Source organism: Echinops telfairi, unplaced genomic scaffold (genome assembly GCF_000313985.2).
Source record: "Echinops telfairi isolate 266 unplaced genomic scaffold, ASM31398v2 ScPeMD7_2291;HRSCAF=2852, whole genome shotgun sequence".
NCBI lineage: Eukaryota > Metazoa > Chordata > Mammalia > Afrosoricida > Tenrecidae > Echinops > Echinops telfairi.
In genome coordinates, this window is record NW_022106189.1 from 10,270,037 (window position 1) to 10,286,015 (window position 15,979).

General features: G+C 42.1%; 1 protein-coding gene across 1 annotated transcript in view; it reads right to left on the minus strand.

Moving 5' to 3' along the window:
• The window catches only part of LOC101643400 (diacylglycerol O-acyltransferase 2-like), a 125,980-nt gene extending 125,034 nt beyond the window's left edge, over positions 1-946 (minus strand). Inside the window, exon 1 of the mRNA XM_013005199.1 lies at positions 5-946. Within this exon, the coding sequence (XP_012860653.1) occupies positions 5-946 (942 nt within the window). The remainder of the gene's footprint in view (positions 1-4) is intronic.
• Positions 947-15,979: the final 15,033 nt, after the last annotated feature.

Consider the following 15,979-nt stretch of genomic DNA (forward strand, 5'->3'; position numbering starts at 1 on the left):
CGACAGTGGTGATGGGCTTAGAGTAGGGCACCAGCCCCCAGGTGTTGGAGGAGAAGAAGCCTCGGCCGTGGAAGATGCAGGGGGCAAAGCCGATGTACTTCTGGAACTTCTGCTGGACCCAGAGGCCCCACGAGCCCTCCTCAAAGATCACTTGCTTGTACACTTCGTTCTCACCAAAGGAGTAGGTGGGAACCAGGTCAGCTCCATGGCGCAGGGCCAGCTTCACGAAGCCTTTGCGGTTGCGCAGGGTGACAGCATTCTTGCCAGGCCGGGAACTCAGAGATTCCGCAGTACCTCCAACGACAATGATGATGGCATTGCCACTCCCGTTCTTGGAAAGCAGGTAGTCTATGGTGTCCCGGTTGACAGGGCAGATGCCTCCTGACATCAGGTACTCCCTCAGCAAAGGCATCCGGAAGTTGCCAGCCAGCGTGGCCAGGTAGGGCCGTATGCCAGGGAACTTCTTGCTCACTTCTGTGGCCTCAGTGCTGAAGTTGCAGAAGGCACCCAAGCCCATGATGCCGTGGGGGTGGTATCCAAAGATGTAGTTCCTGGTGGTTAGCAGGTTGTGTGTCTTCACCAGCTGTGTGGGAAGGTTGTCTTGTGAGTAGCTGGCCAGCGGCGGGTTGTGGGCCCACTGTGGCGTGGGGGGTGGTTTGTTGGTGGTGTTGGGTTGAGGTGCTGGCCATGTGCAGTTGGGCCCTGTGCGGGTCCTGGGGTCGGTGCGGAATTTGTCCCTGCTGCGGTCGGTGCTGCTCCCTTCCGTCCTTTGGGAGTTTGGGTCCCTTTGTAGGGGTTGGGTGGCTTTGTGCTGTTTTTTCCTGTTTGCCCTATTTAGCCCTGTTCTGGGTCCTCTTTTTTGTAGTGTGGCGATGTTTCTTGTTGCCTTTGGTCGCCGGAGCCCGGGGTCTGGTTCTATGAGTGTCTTCCTGCTTGTGCCTCCCATTCTGTACATGACTTTTATCCAGCCTTTTTGTGTGTGTGTTGGTCTCTTCGTTTTGTTATCATTTCCTTTGTTTTTGGGCTTTTGGTCTCTGTTGGTGTGTTTTGCTTGTGTGCTCCTGGTCGGTCGGTTGTGCTTGCTTGCTGTGTTCTGAGTTTGTGTTGTTTTGCGGTTCTGTTAGTGGGGTGTGTGGGAGCCTGACGGGGTCGGTGGTCTGTTTTGTGCCTCCTGGCTCCTTTGCTGGATCGTGGTTGCCTCTTGCTTTTGGTGTGGTGGTTCTGTGGGGGGTTTGTTCCATTGTGTTCAGCTGGGGTTTGTGTTTCTTGTTGACCTCTGTCCTTTTGACCAATCTGTGTTTGTTTGTTTGTTTTTTTGTTTTTCTTCTTGTGGTGCGTGTTCTGCGGTGGGGCTGGTTTCTTGTGGTTTGGCGTCTAGTGTGGTTTTTCGGTGTGGTGTTGCTGGTTCTGTGGTGTCTGCCTGCTTGTTTCACTTCCCGCCTTTCCGCCCCTTGCTTGTCTCTCTTTTTGTAGCCGGCCATGCTTTGTTTTGTTTCTTTGTTTTGCTGATTTTCCTTTTTGTCTTCTGTGATTTTGTTATGGTTGTTAGCTTCTTAGCGTTCCATTTTGTTTGACTGATGTGTTTTTGTATGTTTGGTTTGTATGTTGAGTTGCCGCACTTTTATTCACTGCGTGGGAGTCTTGCCGTTTTTCTCTTTTTCCTTGGGTGACTGTGTCTCTTTTTTTGGATTGGTTTCTTTTCTTATTTCCACGTCTCTGCTTGTGGTTGTATTTATTGCTTTGGTTCTTTTGTCCTTCTTGTGGTTTCTTTTACCTTCCTCCTGCGCCCCTATCTTTTGCGGTCTCTTTATGCCTGTTCTGAGTTGGTCTTATGTCGTTTGGTGTTACTGTTTCTTGTGTGGTTCTGTCTGTTCTGGTTGTTGTTGATTCTCCTATTGTCGTTGTTCTTGTGTTTATGGCGCTGGCTGCTCCGTGGGGTTTTTGGGGCTGTCTTTTATTCCTGGAGTTCCCCGTGTCCTCTTGTTTCTGCTGTGTTGTTGTGGGGTTTTCTTTGCTTGCTTATCTTCCGTTTGTCGGTCCCCTACTTATGCTATAGTTTTAGCCATGTGGGTGTACTGGTTTGTGTCAGCTGGGGTTGTGAGGGGTGTTTTTTTTGTTATAAGTGACTTTTTTTTTTTTTGGTTTTTTACTTATATTTCTTTTTCTTTGTTTGTTTTCTTTTTTTCATTTTTTTCTGGGGGTTGTCTTTGGGGTTTTCTGCCTCCCCCTCTTTCGTTTGTTTTGGGGGGTTTTCGGTGTTTTTGTCGCTTTGCTTTGCTTTGTTTGCGGATTTTTTGTGTTGTGTTCTTGGTTCCCGTTTCTGTGGTGGGTTCAGACCGCTCTTCTTTCCCTGTTTGTGGCTTCAGCTTTGTGGTCTGTGGTAGTGTGCTGCTATCAAGGGCTGACGTGGCACGAGTTTTTTTTGGTTTTTGCTTTCCCTCCATGTCCCGGCGATTTCTTGTGGGGCCCTGCTCCTGTGTTTTTGGTGTGGTCGTTTTGGTTTGGGGCTTTGTGTCTCTTCCTGTTCTTCGTTGTTGGTCTGGTTCTGTTTGGTGGGGGGATGCCGGTGCGTCTCCCCTTCTTTTTGGTTTGCTGATGTTCTCGGTCAGCCCTTTTTCTAGGTCTGGGGTCAGTTTGTCTGTGTTTGGGGCCGTTCTTGTGGGCTTCTTTTTTCCTTTTTTTCTCCCTTTTGCTCCCTTTCGCTCGTGGTTTGGTGGTCCATGTTATGGTCTGTGTTTCTCCTTTTAGTTGTGTGGAGGGGAAGCAGTGGTGTTCCCCTGGATGTGTTCGTGGGCTGCTCCCGCGCTCCCTGTTGGTGTGTCGGTTTTTGTGGTGGCTCTTTTCCCTGCCCCCCATTCCACTTCTTTGTGTTGGAACTACATCGACCTCCTTGGGTTTGTTCTAACCTCATCCTGACTCCCTGTACCTCTACCCGAATACTGGGATATAGATGGCTTCTCTTCTATACCTACTGTGCTGATTACACTTTCCTCAGGGGACTCATGCTGTACTTCTCCTTTTGTGATTGGCTGACCTCACTTAGCATAATTTCTTCCAACTCTTCCCATGAAATGACGTGTTTCATGTGATCACCAGTGCTTTTTAGTGATGCATAGTACTTCCTTGTGTGTATTTACCATAGTTTACTGATCCACTTGTCTAACAATGGGAATTTGGGTTGTTTCCAACTCTTTGCAATTGTGAATTGTGCCACAATAAACATTGGAGCACAGACGACTGGTCATGGTTTCTTTCTTACTTCTTCTGGGTATATGCCCAGTAAAGGGATAGCTGGGTCATAGGGCAGTTCAATTTCCATTTTCTTTAAATATCTCCAGATAGTGTTTCATAAAGGCTGTACATATCTACAACACCACCAGCAGTAGAGGAGAGTTCCTATCTCGCCACATCCCCCTCCAGCATTTGTTGCTCTCTGATTTTCTGATTTGGGCTAACCTCAAGGGTGTTAGGTGGTATCTCATGGTTGTTTTGATTTGCATCTCTCTGATAGTTAGTGATCAGGAGTATTTTCTCATATGTTTTTTGGCTATACGGGTCTCCTCCTGAGTGAAATTTCTTTTCAATTCTTTGGCCCACTTCTTCAAGGGGTTAAATGATTTCATCTTTTTGTAAGCAAGGAAGATATTGTAAATTTTAGTAATAAGCCCTTTGTCTGCGTGCCATTGCTAAAAAATCCTCTCCCAATCTGTGGGTTGCCTTGTTACCCTCTAGTTGAAGTTTCTTGATGAACACAAGTCTTTTATCCTTAGTAGATCTGTCTTTATGCCAGTACCACTCTGTTTTGACCACTGTGGCTGTGTAGTCGGTGTGAAAGTCAGGTAAAGTGAGCCTTCTGGCTTTGTCCTTGTTCTTGAGGAGTTCTTTGCTAATTCTGGGATTCTTCCTTCTCCATGTGAATTTGGTGGTCAGTTTTTCCAGTTCTTTGAAGAAGGTTGTTGATATTTGAATTGGGATAGCCTTAAACTTATAGAGTGCCTTGGACAGGATTGACATGTTTACTATATTGAGTCTTCCAATCCATGAGCATGGAATTTTCTTCCATTTGTAGAGATTGTTTTTGGTTTCCTTTAGTAGGGTCTTGTAGTTTTCCTTGTATAGGTCTTTTGTTGCTTTGATCAAATAAATCCCGAGATATTTCAATTTGTTCTTGGCTATTGTGAAGGGTACTGCCTTCTTGATATTCTCTTTCAATGGTCTTGTCTGATGTATTTAGAAAACCAGTTGATATTTGTTTGTTGACCTTGTATCCTGTCACTCTTCCATATTCCTCTATTGCTGTCAGTACTCCGTTGTGGAGATTTGGGGGTTTTCAATGTACAGAATCATGTCTTCTGCAAATAACGATCATTTTACCTCCTCCTCTTCCAGTCAAATACCTCTAATATCCTTCTGCTGTCTTATGTTGTTAGCTAGGACCTCCAGTATGATATTAAATAGAAGTGGGGACAAGGGACATCCTTGTCTGGTCCCCTTTTTTAGTGGGATTGATTTCATCTTTTCTCCATTGATTATGATGCTAACTGTTGGCTTTTCATAGATAGCTTGTATTAACTTGAGGAATTGACCTTCCATTCTTATCCTCTTGAACATCTTAATTAGGAATGGGTTTTGGATATTGTCAAATGGTTTTTCCGCATCTATCGATATCTTATACTTTTTCTTATCAATGTGGTGTATAATATTGATGGATTTTCAGATGTTGAACCATCCCTGCATCTCTAGGATGAATCCTACCTGATCATGGTGGATGATACATTTTATATACTTTTGTATTCTATTGGTTGTTCTTCTTTTAGATTGAAGTCTATAGATTTGTCTTCAAGGTCATCAATTCAGGCTTCCATCTCTTTAATACTGTTTCTTGGTTCTCTTATAGTAATACATAATTCTGCTATTGTAGTGTTTGACTTTTGTGTTTCTGTTTATAGGTTTTCTTGTAAAGCATGTAGCGAGGTTGCTAACATTTCTATTTTTTCACTTTTCCTCACAGATTCTTCCTTCATATGTTGTATGAGTACAATCATCATTCTTATAAGTTCTTTTCTGGTAATTCCATAACCTGTTCAATTTCAGGCATTTCATTTAGGTCTGTTTGGTTTGGGGATATTTGTTTCTGTTTCTCTCTCTCTTTTTTTTTGGAGTGTGTGATATGATATCTTCTGTTGTTTCATTGACACCTTGGTGTAGCTATTAGGGGTTTTAAGGAGGTGGTGTTATGTGGGTGTAGTTAACTCTGTTCTGTGCTATAGTAGAGGGGTGGTGTATGTTAAGTATCTGGGGAAGAGTATTGGATTAAATTTTAATGGGGAGATAGAAAATGGAAGACAAACATTACAGGAAGGAGAAAAAAAGGAAAAAGGAAAGTAAAAAAGGAGGTGAATTTATAGGTTAAAAGAAAGACCTCCTTAAGGATAAATTATAAAAATAGTGCACTTTTTTTAAGAGAAGGAGGGTATAGGAATGATAAAACAAAGCAAGAACAATACCAATAAAAGAATATCTGGCATATAGACCTTTTGCTTGGCGAAAATCAGGACTGTGTGGAGCAGAAATCATTTGAGCAGTTGGGGACAGTGTCTGGTAGTACACTGTTTTACTATCTTGTGGTATTTTAGGTTGTCAGGGTAAGTTTGAGATTAAGGCCAGAGGAATGCTTGCTTTTGCTGTCTGATAAGTATAATAGTCTTGTATTCTTAAGATTTAGGTTAATTGTCTTAAGAGAATAGACCTCTGGTGGATCAGGTCAGAGGGGACAGCGTTACTCTTTTTGTTTGATGGAGGTGACCAAGTGTGGGTGGGGGATTTGGGTCTATATGGGACTCTTACCTAGGTGGTCTAGGAAAGAGTAATGAAGCAATATCCCATGCAGACAACATGTTGCTTATCTGAGTGGTCTGGGGTGCTGACCAGAGGATGGTGTGATTGGACAACTCATGAAGAGCTAGATTTAGCCAGTATGTCAGCTAGCAGTGGTTTCTTGTTACTGAGGCTTTTAGTCTTTGTCTCATGCCCAAACTCCCTGCCTACAATTTGAAAAACCATTGTTGCAGTTTTTACTTGTATTGGTATGCTTATACCCTGCTAATGGGCCAATTGTGTTCTATCTGCTAACCAATGAAGTTTTTTTTAAGCAAGAGAATGGTCTGCTTTTGGGGTGTCTTAAGATGGGGGTGCCATGCAGAGCTGTACTTTAGAGAAGGGGGATTAGTTTTGCTGAATTGGACTAGAGCTTCCCTAGCTTGTGTGGAGAGTTAGTTTATTCACTATTTTCACTGCTCCAGCTGCCCAGCAGAGTTATACCCATTCAGCTTTGTAGGCTGTGCTATCTCAGCTGTTGGGCAGGTAGGACTGTAAGGGTATCAGGTCTGAGTTCCCACAGCTTGGGCTGAGATCCCAGACTATTTGTGGTTATCTCCAACCTAGTCTGGTCCCATAGAGCTATGTCCCTGCTGCTTGGCTGTTCAGCTACCCTAGCTAGCTTCTGGACTGGGAAAAATCAGTCTGGAGAGTTGGAGATCTGCACTCAGCAGTTTATGCCAAGGGCCAACGACAAAGGCGAGTCTATTGATAGGTGTTGTTTCTATTTTATTTTCATACATTTCTATCTGCTTACCTTTATGCTGATAATCATGCAGACTGCAAGTGTAGGATATCTGTCTCTATGGGCCCTCTTCTTTGGTTTCTGAGGAGTCAGTCTAGTGTGTGCTACTTGGTTGCCATCTTACTCTGATTACTTGTGCTGTGATGTTTATCCATTCCTCTGTCAATGGAAATTTATTGTGCCTAACAATATCAAATGGGAATTTGATATTGTGCCTAATTCTGTGATGAATGTGGGTGATCCAAAGATACAATGCAATCCCAATCCCAATTCCAACATGTTTTTTAAGTAGAAAAATCAATCACCAACTTTATATGGAAAGAAAAGAGATCCTGTGTAAGCAAAGGAGTACCAAAGATTTTACTTCTTTTCATGACTAGATTTTTTTCCTCTCTGTATTTTTTCTAATTGTTGGAGTTGTTGAGTTAAGGTGTTAGAGTAGAAATAAATGAAACAGAAAAACAAATACAATAAAAGTTCTTTGCCAAACCACTGGCAAATTTTAAGGGAGAGAAACAAAAGAGCATGAATTGAAAAATAAAAATAAGCAATGTCACTGAAGAACTTACTGAAATATAAGGGAAAATAACAGAATACTGAAAGAAAAAGGTACTCCAACAAATCTGAAAAACTAAAATAAATGTACAAACTTCTAGAAATACCCTGCTTACACAAGCTAAAAAATAAGAAACAAAAATTTTAAACAGACAATTTACAAAAAATGAAATTGAAAAGATCATTTTAAGGAACTGAAAGGATTTTTTTTTAATTCCCAAGAAAAAATATCCTGGCTCTAATGGTTTTACTGGAAAATTCTACTGAACATTCAGAGAACTAACACCAATTTACTCAAACTGTTACAGAACATAGAGAAAGTTGAAATACCACAGAATTCATTTCATGGAGGGAGCAAAACCCTGATACCTAAACCAGCAATGATAGCGCCAACATTGTAAATAATAGATCAAAATCCTTCATGAACAAATGCTCAACAGCATCCTTGCTCAACTCAAGAAACCAGAGTCATTGGCCCTGAGACATTCTGGGTTATAGTGACCCTATAAGATAGAGCTGAACTCCCCCTGTGGGTTTCCAAGGTTACAAATATTTACAAGAGTAGAAAGACTCTTTCTCCCCCAAATCCTAGCCAGTAGAATAAAGCAACATATTAAATGTGAAGCCTACTTTCTTCTTCTTCTTCTTCTTCTTCTTCTTCTTCTTCTTCTTCTTCTTCTTCTTCTTCTTCATGTTTGGTACTGTTTTGCTTATACAGTATCTCATTTCTTTCCATATTAAGTTGGTGATTATTTTTTCTACTTAAAAAATAAGTATAGATATTAAGTGGATTCAGAGAACTGTAAGGACAGAATGCAAACTAGTGAATTTGGGAATCCCGGGGCCATGAAGAGGAGTAAAAGTCTCTGGGAGAAGGAGGGGATGACTATAATGGAAACTGGAAGAGTTAGCAGACTTTAAGCCTCTAGTAGTGGCTTGAGTTCCCTCTTCTAAGGCAAGTGCATACTGCTGCTGTTTTCTGGTTTCCAACAGGCTGACTTCTTAGGAAAGGTAAGCCTAGGAAGCAACACTGTTTGTGGGGTGCAGCAGAAGCAATATCACCTCTGATCTGTTACTGTGAAGTTATAATTGCCATTTCCCCAAAGTGTGGTTTGCCTCATTAGGCTCGAAATAAACATCGTATTTTTGTCTCTTTTTGCAGCATGCCTAAGGTGGGCAATTTCCATTCTGGGCTTTTTTCTTTTCACCACCTCTACTCCCTGTGCTTCATCCTCTCCTGTGAAGAATTAAGTAGGAAAAACGAGCAGGAACTCATTATGAACCATAGTGGCACAGCAGGTTAAGCACTATGCTGCTTATTAGAAAGTTGGTAGTTTAAACCCACCAGCTGCTCTGCAGGAGAAAGATGAAGTGGTGTACTTCCATAAAGATTTACACCCAAATGAATTTATGGATTGGTTGTACTCTGTCTTATATAATTGCTTGAGTGAGAATTGCCTTGACAGCATTGGCTAACACAACGCTAGTGTATATGTGTGAGAGAAATGTCACTTGAGAGAGAGAGGCCATTACAATTAAGAAATCTCCATACTTCTCTTATATTTCAATTTTCAACATTTTTCATCTCCCCTGCTCAGGAAAAGTAGTTTATCATACTGTGTTAGGACAGGTTGACTAGAGAGAGAAGTCCAGTGACACTCATATACGTGCAAGAAAGAGCTCCACATCAAGAAGCAGTTACATACCAAGAAAATATCCCAGCCAGTACAACTCAAGTCCATAGTCAGACACGAGTCTGTAAGTCCTCTTCAGACTCACAAAGCCACACACAGCAGTGCAGAATGAAGGAATATCATTGGTGGGTGGGTGCAAAGTCCTGTGGATCCAATGGTAGTGGACACATCTCCAGGGCTCTGGAAGCAACAAGGGTCTACCAGCAGTAAGGTGAAGGCAGAGAGAGAGAAAGAGAGAGAGAGAGAGAGAGAGAGAGAGAGAGAGAGAGAGAGAGAGAGAGGTGGTGGTGGTGGGGGTTCCCAGGGCCCTCCCTATGAGAAGGCCACGCCCACAAGGTGTCACCATCAATCTGTGACCAGATTGATAGGCTAGACTCAGCCTCCTAAACTTTTATATATCTTCAAGTTGACATGAAATTATTTAACTACCAAACATACCCTTCCATGCCATTTAATTCCATAGTTCAGTCATAGCTCTGTGTTCTTTTCATATCTAATGAAGAAAGAAAGACACTTATTCTAACTCATTGGCCTAATTAGAATATCTCTTCAGCTTCTAATCACTGTTAAGTCTTTCCCTATAATTTGTTTGACTTTTAATTGGGTTTCATCCACTCACACACCCACCCATCCATCCACCTATTCATCATCAATATATTCAATAGGTAGGGTTGGCAGAGAACATGGGTTGAAGACGTTATATAAGGTCGTTTTGCAGCATCACCTTGTGAGGACGTTAGAATAAAGCTTGTTTTCTCCTTGTAATTTTATAAGCAATGCAGTCGCCCATTACTTTCAGAGGAATCTTTGGTACATTCCCCATGCCCAAAGCTGTTCCTTCTCTAAATAACTCAACCCAGTGAACTTTCTGGCAAATTGATTATTTAGCCACACACAAACTCATTTTAAGCCCTCTACTCCTCCTACTCTTTTGGCTGTTGATAAAAGCCTCATCCCTGATATAGGTTGGTGGACAGCTAGCTAGCTGCAATTTACTCAATGCCCAGTTCTGCACCATCTTCATAATCACCCATATGTTCTAGTTCAATGCTGTAGTACCTGTGCAATTCATCTCATCAAAGATTTCCCTCACCCTCATTGGTGCTCTAGTTTGCCATGTATGATGTCTTCCTCCAGTAGTTGATCCCTTATTATGATATGTTTAAATAAATGAGTTGGGACCACTTCCTTTTCCTGTTGTGATCCAACAGGTTTTCATTTACAAATTTTTGTAAGTAAAATTCAAAATCTTTCTTTCTAGTCTGCCTTAGTCTGAAAGCTCTGCTGTAGCTTGTCCTCGATGAATAACCCTGCTACTATTTGAAATACCAGGATCATAGCCTCCAGAATTATATTAACATGGAAACCACCACAGTGTGCCCAATTGAAGACAGCTTTAATGTAGAACCCTGAAACTTTAGTTATCTATACATTATCTACATTTGACAAAAAATAAGGCAGGGAGCAAGGAGTCCCTCATATCTGGGTAGATATTTTCTATACTTATATCAATTACAGATATGTCAGCTGCACTAGGGATTTATGGCACATGAGATAGATACAGGTTTGATTATGAGCTCTGACCAGGGCTAACAGGTATTCTATTTTCACATTCCACTCCTGGTTTCTTACTCAGATGGAAACAGGGTCACATTCCATGGACTGATGCAAAGGACGAGTCAAAGCGGAGAAGCCCCTTTAAAAGCTGCTTGTGGAAGAAGGGGAGTGGTTAACAGGTGGGACTGCAAAGTTCTTTTCTGACGGAAGGGAAAGCAACTATAAGGAATGTCTTGTGAACATTTTATTTAAAGTAGTTGTTCATCTCTTGCCTCTTTTTACCTCAATACCCTCACTTCTATTGTCTGCCTAGCATTTATCCTGATCTGAAATTTCTGATTCTTTGTTTCCTCACTTGTAACTGTCTATTTCTTCACTGTAAGCTCGAAGATCTCATCTACTTTGATCATGCCTTCTAGAGTGGTGCCTAGCCCAGAAGTACTCATACACATCCCCTGAAAGAACGAACTAAGAAATGATTACATTAAAGTGGTTCTGAGGTCCTGGGTGTAGATATGGTGATTTTGCCAAGAACCAGACACATAAGGAGCAGCACAGGTAGTGCCTAAGCATTTGTATTTATACTCGGTAATAAGTCTCAGACCCTTGCTCAATTTTCTAATCGATAAAGTACATTACGTTTTTCTTGAACACCTGATCCTATGGTAGACTTCAGGACTTCAATGGTGGTTTAGTGAAATATTTTGCTCCCATAGATCTCAGGCATATATCCATTCCCCCAAGTCAACAAATGAGTAAAATAACAAATGAACATGTAAAATAAGAAAAGATTGTGAGGAGTGCTTTGTGAGAGCTGAACAAGGAGGAGAATAATAATAATAAGGATGCTCTCAGCATGGTCAGGGAGTAAGGCATGGAGGAAGAGTTGGAGCTTGCCTGCGTAGATCCACAAAGGAGTGTTTCAGATCAGAGGAACAGCAAGCATGGAGGTTCTGAGGCTGGAAGCTCCCAGAGTGTGTGTGAAATTCCGTGAAGCCAGAGGCAAGCGATGGATGGTATGAGATAAGTAGGGGTCAGATATGCTTCAGAAGGTTGTTAGGATTCTAGCTCATTCATTCATTTATTGAGTAAGTTCAATAGGTCAGGAAGTCTGATTGGTTTTGATGAGAAGAAAATGCCTGCCTTTGAGAGCATCAGACAACGAGTGAACTATTGAATGTGACACAAACCCCCCAAACCCTAACAGATCCCAAACTTGTTGCTGAATCAACCATGACGGATTGCAAAGCTACAAGACGTTTTCCAAGACTATACTCTTAATAGAAACCTATAGCCACTACTTTCTCCCTTGGTGGGGCAGGGTTTGAACTGCTGACCATTTCATTTGTTAGCAGCCAATATCTTAACCACTGCATCACCAAGAATCATCATTATTGAGACTGTTAGAAGGTAATAACTCTATGGTGAAAAATAAAACGAGAGGAGGATGTTGCTGTTAGGTGCCATCAAGTTAGTTTCTACTCGTAGAGACAGTGCCACAGAGCAAAACACTACTGAGTCCTGCACCATCCGCACAATGTTCTTACGTTTGAGCGCATTGTTGCAGCTACAGAAGCAATCCATTTTGTTGAGGAACTTCCTCTTTTTCAGTGTGCTTCTACATGATGTCCTGGTCCGGACACTGGTTTTCCTAACAACATGTTCAAAGTACAGGAGACAAAGGTTCCTCGTTTTTCTCTAAGGAGTATTCCTGCTGGACTTCGTCTGAGAAAGATGTGCTAGTCCTCTGATAGTCGATAGTATTCTCAGTATTCCTCACCAGCAACATAATTTAGAGACATCAATACTTCTTTAATCTTGTTTATTCAATGTTCAACTGTCATGTGCATATGGGGCAACTGAAAATACTAAGACTTGGATCAGGCATGTTTTAGCCCTCAAAGTAACTCCCTTGCTTTTCAAACACTTCAAAGAAGTCTTGTGCAGAAGATTTACCTACTAGAGTACATTATTTGATCTTTTGACTGCTGCTTTCATGGCATTGATTGTGGATCCAAGCAAGACATGATTCTTGAAAACTTCAAACTTTTCTCTATTTATCGTGATGTTCCAGTAGGAGTGGCAGCAGCAGCAGTAGTGGTATGGATTTTGGTCTTCTTTACATTGAGTTGTAATCCATTCCGAAGGTTGCAGTCCTTTATCTCCATCAGCAAGTGCTTACAGTTCTCCTCACTTTCTGCAAGCAAGGTTGTGTCATCTGCATATCACAGGTTGTTCATAAGCCTTCCTCAAATCCTGATGCTGAATTCTGCTTCACATAATCCAGATTCTATGATTATTTGCTCAGTGTACAGATTGAATAACTATGGTGAGATAATATGCTGACGCACACATTTCCTAATTTTATTTTGTGTGTGTGTGTCTAGCTACATATTTTTATTTATTAAAAGATCATTTTATTGGGGCTTTTACAAGTCTTATAACCATCCATACATCAATTGTATGAAGCATATTTGTACACATGTTGCCATCATTCTTTCCTAGACATTTACTTTGTATTGAGCCCTTGGTGTCAACTCCTCTTTTTTCCCTCATTCCCCACTCACCCTCGTGACCGCTTGATAAATTATAAATTATTATTATTTTCATATCTTATCCAGACCGCTGTCTCCCTTCCCCCATGGTTTATGTTATTCATCCCCCTGAAGTGTGTGTGTGTGTGTGTTTATGTGTTGATCATTGTGATTGGTTCCTTCTTCCTCCCCACCTCTCCCTACATTTCCCCTACCCTTTTGGTATCACTATTCCCATTCCTGTTCCTGGATTCCATGTGTTGTGAGCTCTTATCTCTCATCTGTACCTGTGCACATGCACCGGTCTATATCACAGTGAAAGGAAGTACTTGGGTCTTGGTAGTGGGGGATGAGAAGCCTCAAGAAACCAGAGGAACATTTTGTGTTTCATTGGTGCTTTACTGAGCCTTGGTTGACTCATTCCTTCCCTGTGAGCCCTTTGTGTGTGTGTGTGTGTGGGTGGGATGTCCCACTGTCTACAGATGGGCTTTGGGTCTCTGGTCCAACCCCCCTCATTATCAACAATGTGTTTTTCTGTTGTTTGTTTGTTTGTTTGTTATGGGTCTTCTGATGCCTGTTACCCAGTCCCTATGATACCTCATGATCTCACAGGCTGGTGTGCTTCTTCTATTTGGGCTTGTTGCTTCTTATCTATATGGCCGCTTCTTTAACTTCAAGTCTTTAAGACCCCAGACACTATATCTTTTGATAGCTGGGCACCACCAGCTTTCTTCACCACATTTGCTTATGCACCCATTTTGTCTATAGATATCAGGAGGGTGAGCATCACAGAATGCCAGGTTGTTAGAACAAAGTGTTATTGCATTGAGGGAGGGCTTGAGCAGTGGCCCGAAGTCTGTCCACTACCTCAGAATATTGCCATATAAATATATGTACATAGGCTAATACCTCTATTTTTATGAATTAATGTATTTACATATGTACACACCTATCCTTATACTTCTATCCATAGCTTTGCCTCCTAGATCTGTTTCCTTTTACCTTCCTCCTGCCCTACAATCACGCTTGCCTAGTTCCTCTTCTCAGTAATTACTCTCAGCTAGATTGCTGTTGTTCCAACACCGCCGGGATCTCTAGGTCCTCCTTGTTGTTAATTTTACTTCTCCAGATTTTCCCTCGTCTATGGCATTATTTGCTCACTGCTCCTTTCGCTCACCTCCTTCTTCCCCAAGTTCCTCGGGAATTATCAGTCTCATTGCTTTCTCCTCGAGCTTGCTTCCCATACCTATCTTATATAGGTAGGCAACAATAACATAGACCAAACAAACATAAAAGGCTGTAGAAAAAAAAAGAGAAAGAATAAGAAAACGAGAAAAAACATATGACTATCTCCCCACTGGTCCTGGGGGAATTTGGAAGCTCCCCTCATAACCTGAAGTCTACTTTGAGGGTCTCTTTAGGGGTTTTGTGGCTTGGCTTTGCTCCTGTGGCTGATCTGTTATGTTCCCTTTTTGATCAGACCGGACGAACTCCCTGCTGTGTGTTCCCAGTATTGTCCTCTGTAGCAGTATGCTCCAGTGAGAGGACAACATGTTTTTAGCTCTTGGCCCTACAGTTCTCACTGTGCCTTAGCAGCTCCGTGTAGGGATGTTGGGTCTCCAGGCTTGGTGTGCCATGGGGTCTAGACCGTTCCTTTCTCTTTTTCTTTCTTGGTTTGCTTCCATGTGTGTGTGGGGGGGGGTGGGGGTGGGGGGTATGATGGCCCCTATCCCCAACCTGCAGGTTTAGCGTTGTTTTCTGTTGCACATCCTTCTAGGGAGGGGGCCAGTTTGGCTCTGATTGGGACCTGTAGCCCAATCTTTTCATGAATTTCCCTGTGTGGTTACGTTGCCCTCAAGGTTTGGTGCCCCACAGTGGGGCCTGTATGCACACTCCAATTCAGAAACATAACCCATATTCTCCCCCTGGCTGGGTTAGTGCCCTGCTCCCCCCCTGCCATCATCATCTCTCTGCTCCCCTCTTTCTCCTTCCCCCCTCCTCTTCTTTGTGTTGGGATAACATGCACCTTTTTAGGTTTGGTCTGCCCTCCTGACTGCCTGTACCTCAACCCCTATAGTGTGAGCTAAGCGGCTTTTCTTTTAGACCTACTGTGCTGATTATACTTAAACTATGGCCTTGTTCTGTAGTCAGAACTACCTCGATCCATGTACAAGTTGTGCATTAGTACAATAAAGTGTTCTGGAATTCCCCTTCTTCTCGAGATGATTTATAGTTTGTTATGATTCACAGTCAGTAGTGCAATAATAAAAAAAACAAGTAAACATCTTTCTGGTATTTTATGCTTTCTGTCAAGATCCATTTGACATTAGAAGTGATATCCTTTGTTCCATATTCTCTTCTGAATCCTGCTTGAACACCTGGCAACTTCCTGTCCATGTACTGCTGCAATCTTTGTTGGATGATCTTCAGCAAAATTTTACTTGCATGTGATATTAATAGTATTGTTCTATAATTTGAGCACTCACCTTTCTTTGGGATGGGTACAAATATGAATCTTTGCCAGTCAACTGGCCAGGTACCTGTCATCTAAATTTCTTGGCATAGATGAGTGAGTGCTTTGGTTCTCATGAACGTATTTGAATATTTTCATCTTCAACCTGAACTTATATATGAGCAATTGGTGGTCTGTTCCACAGTCATATCCTGCTTCATTGTAGCTGTTGATACTGAGCTTCCCCATATTCTGTTCCCATATATGTGGTCAATTTAATATCTGTGTATGCCATCTTGCAAATCCCTGTGTATAGTTGCCTTTGTTGAAAAAAGGGTATTTGCTATTGAGATAGTTAACGATTATTGTGCTAACCTGGCCAGTAAGCACATGTGGGATTAATTGAAGGGTGGAGAGATAAATAGCCCGGGAGCCTCGCCTTTCTAGTTCTCGGGTCTCTTGCTTTGTGATGGTTGGGCCAGGGTGCAGCTGCCTTAGCAGGTTCCCTGCTTCACCTGGCAAGGATTACTTCCTGCAAGACATCCCTGAGGAGAAGCCACGTGGA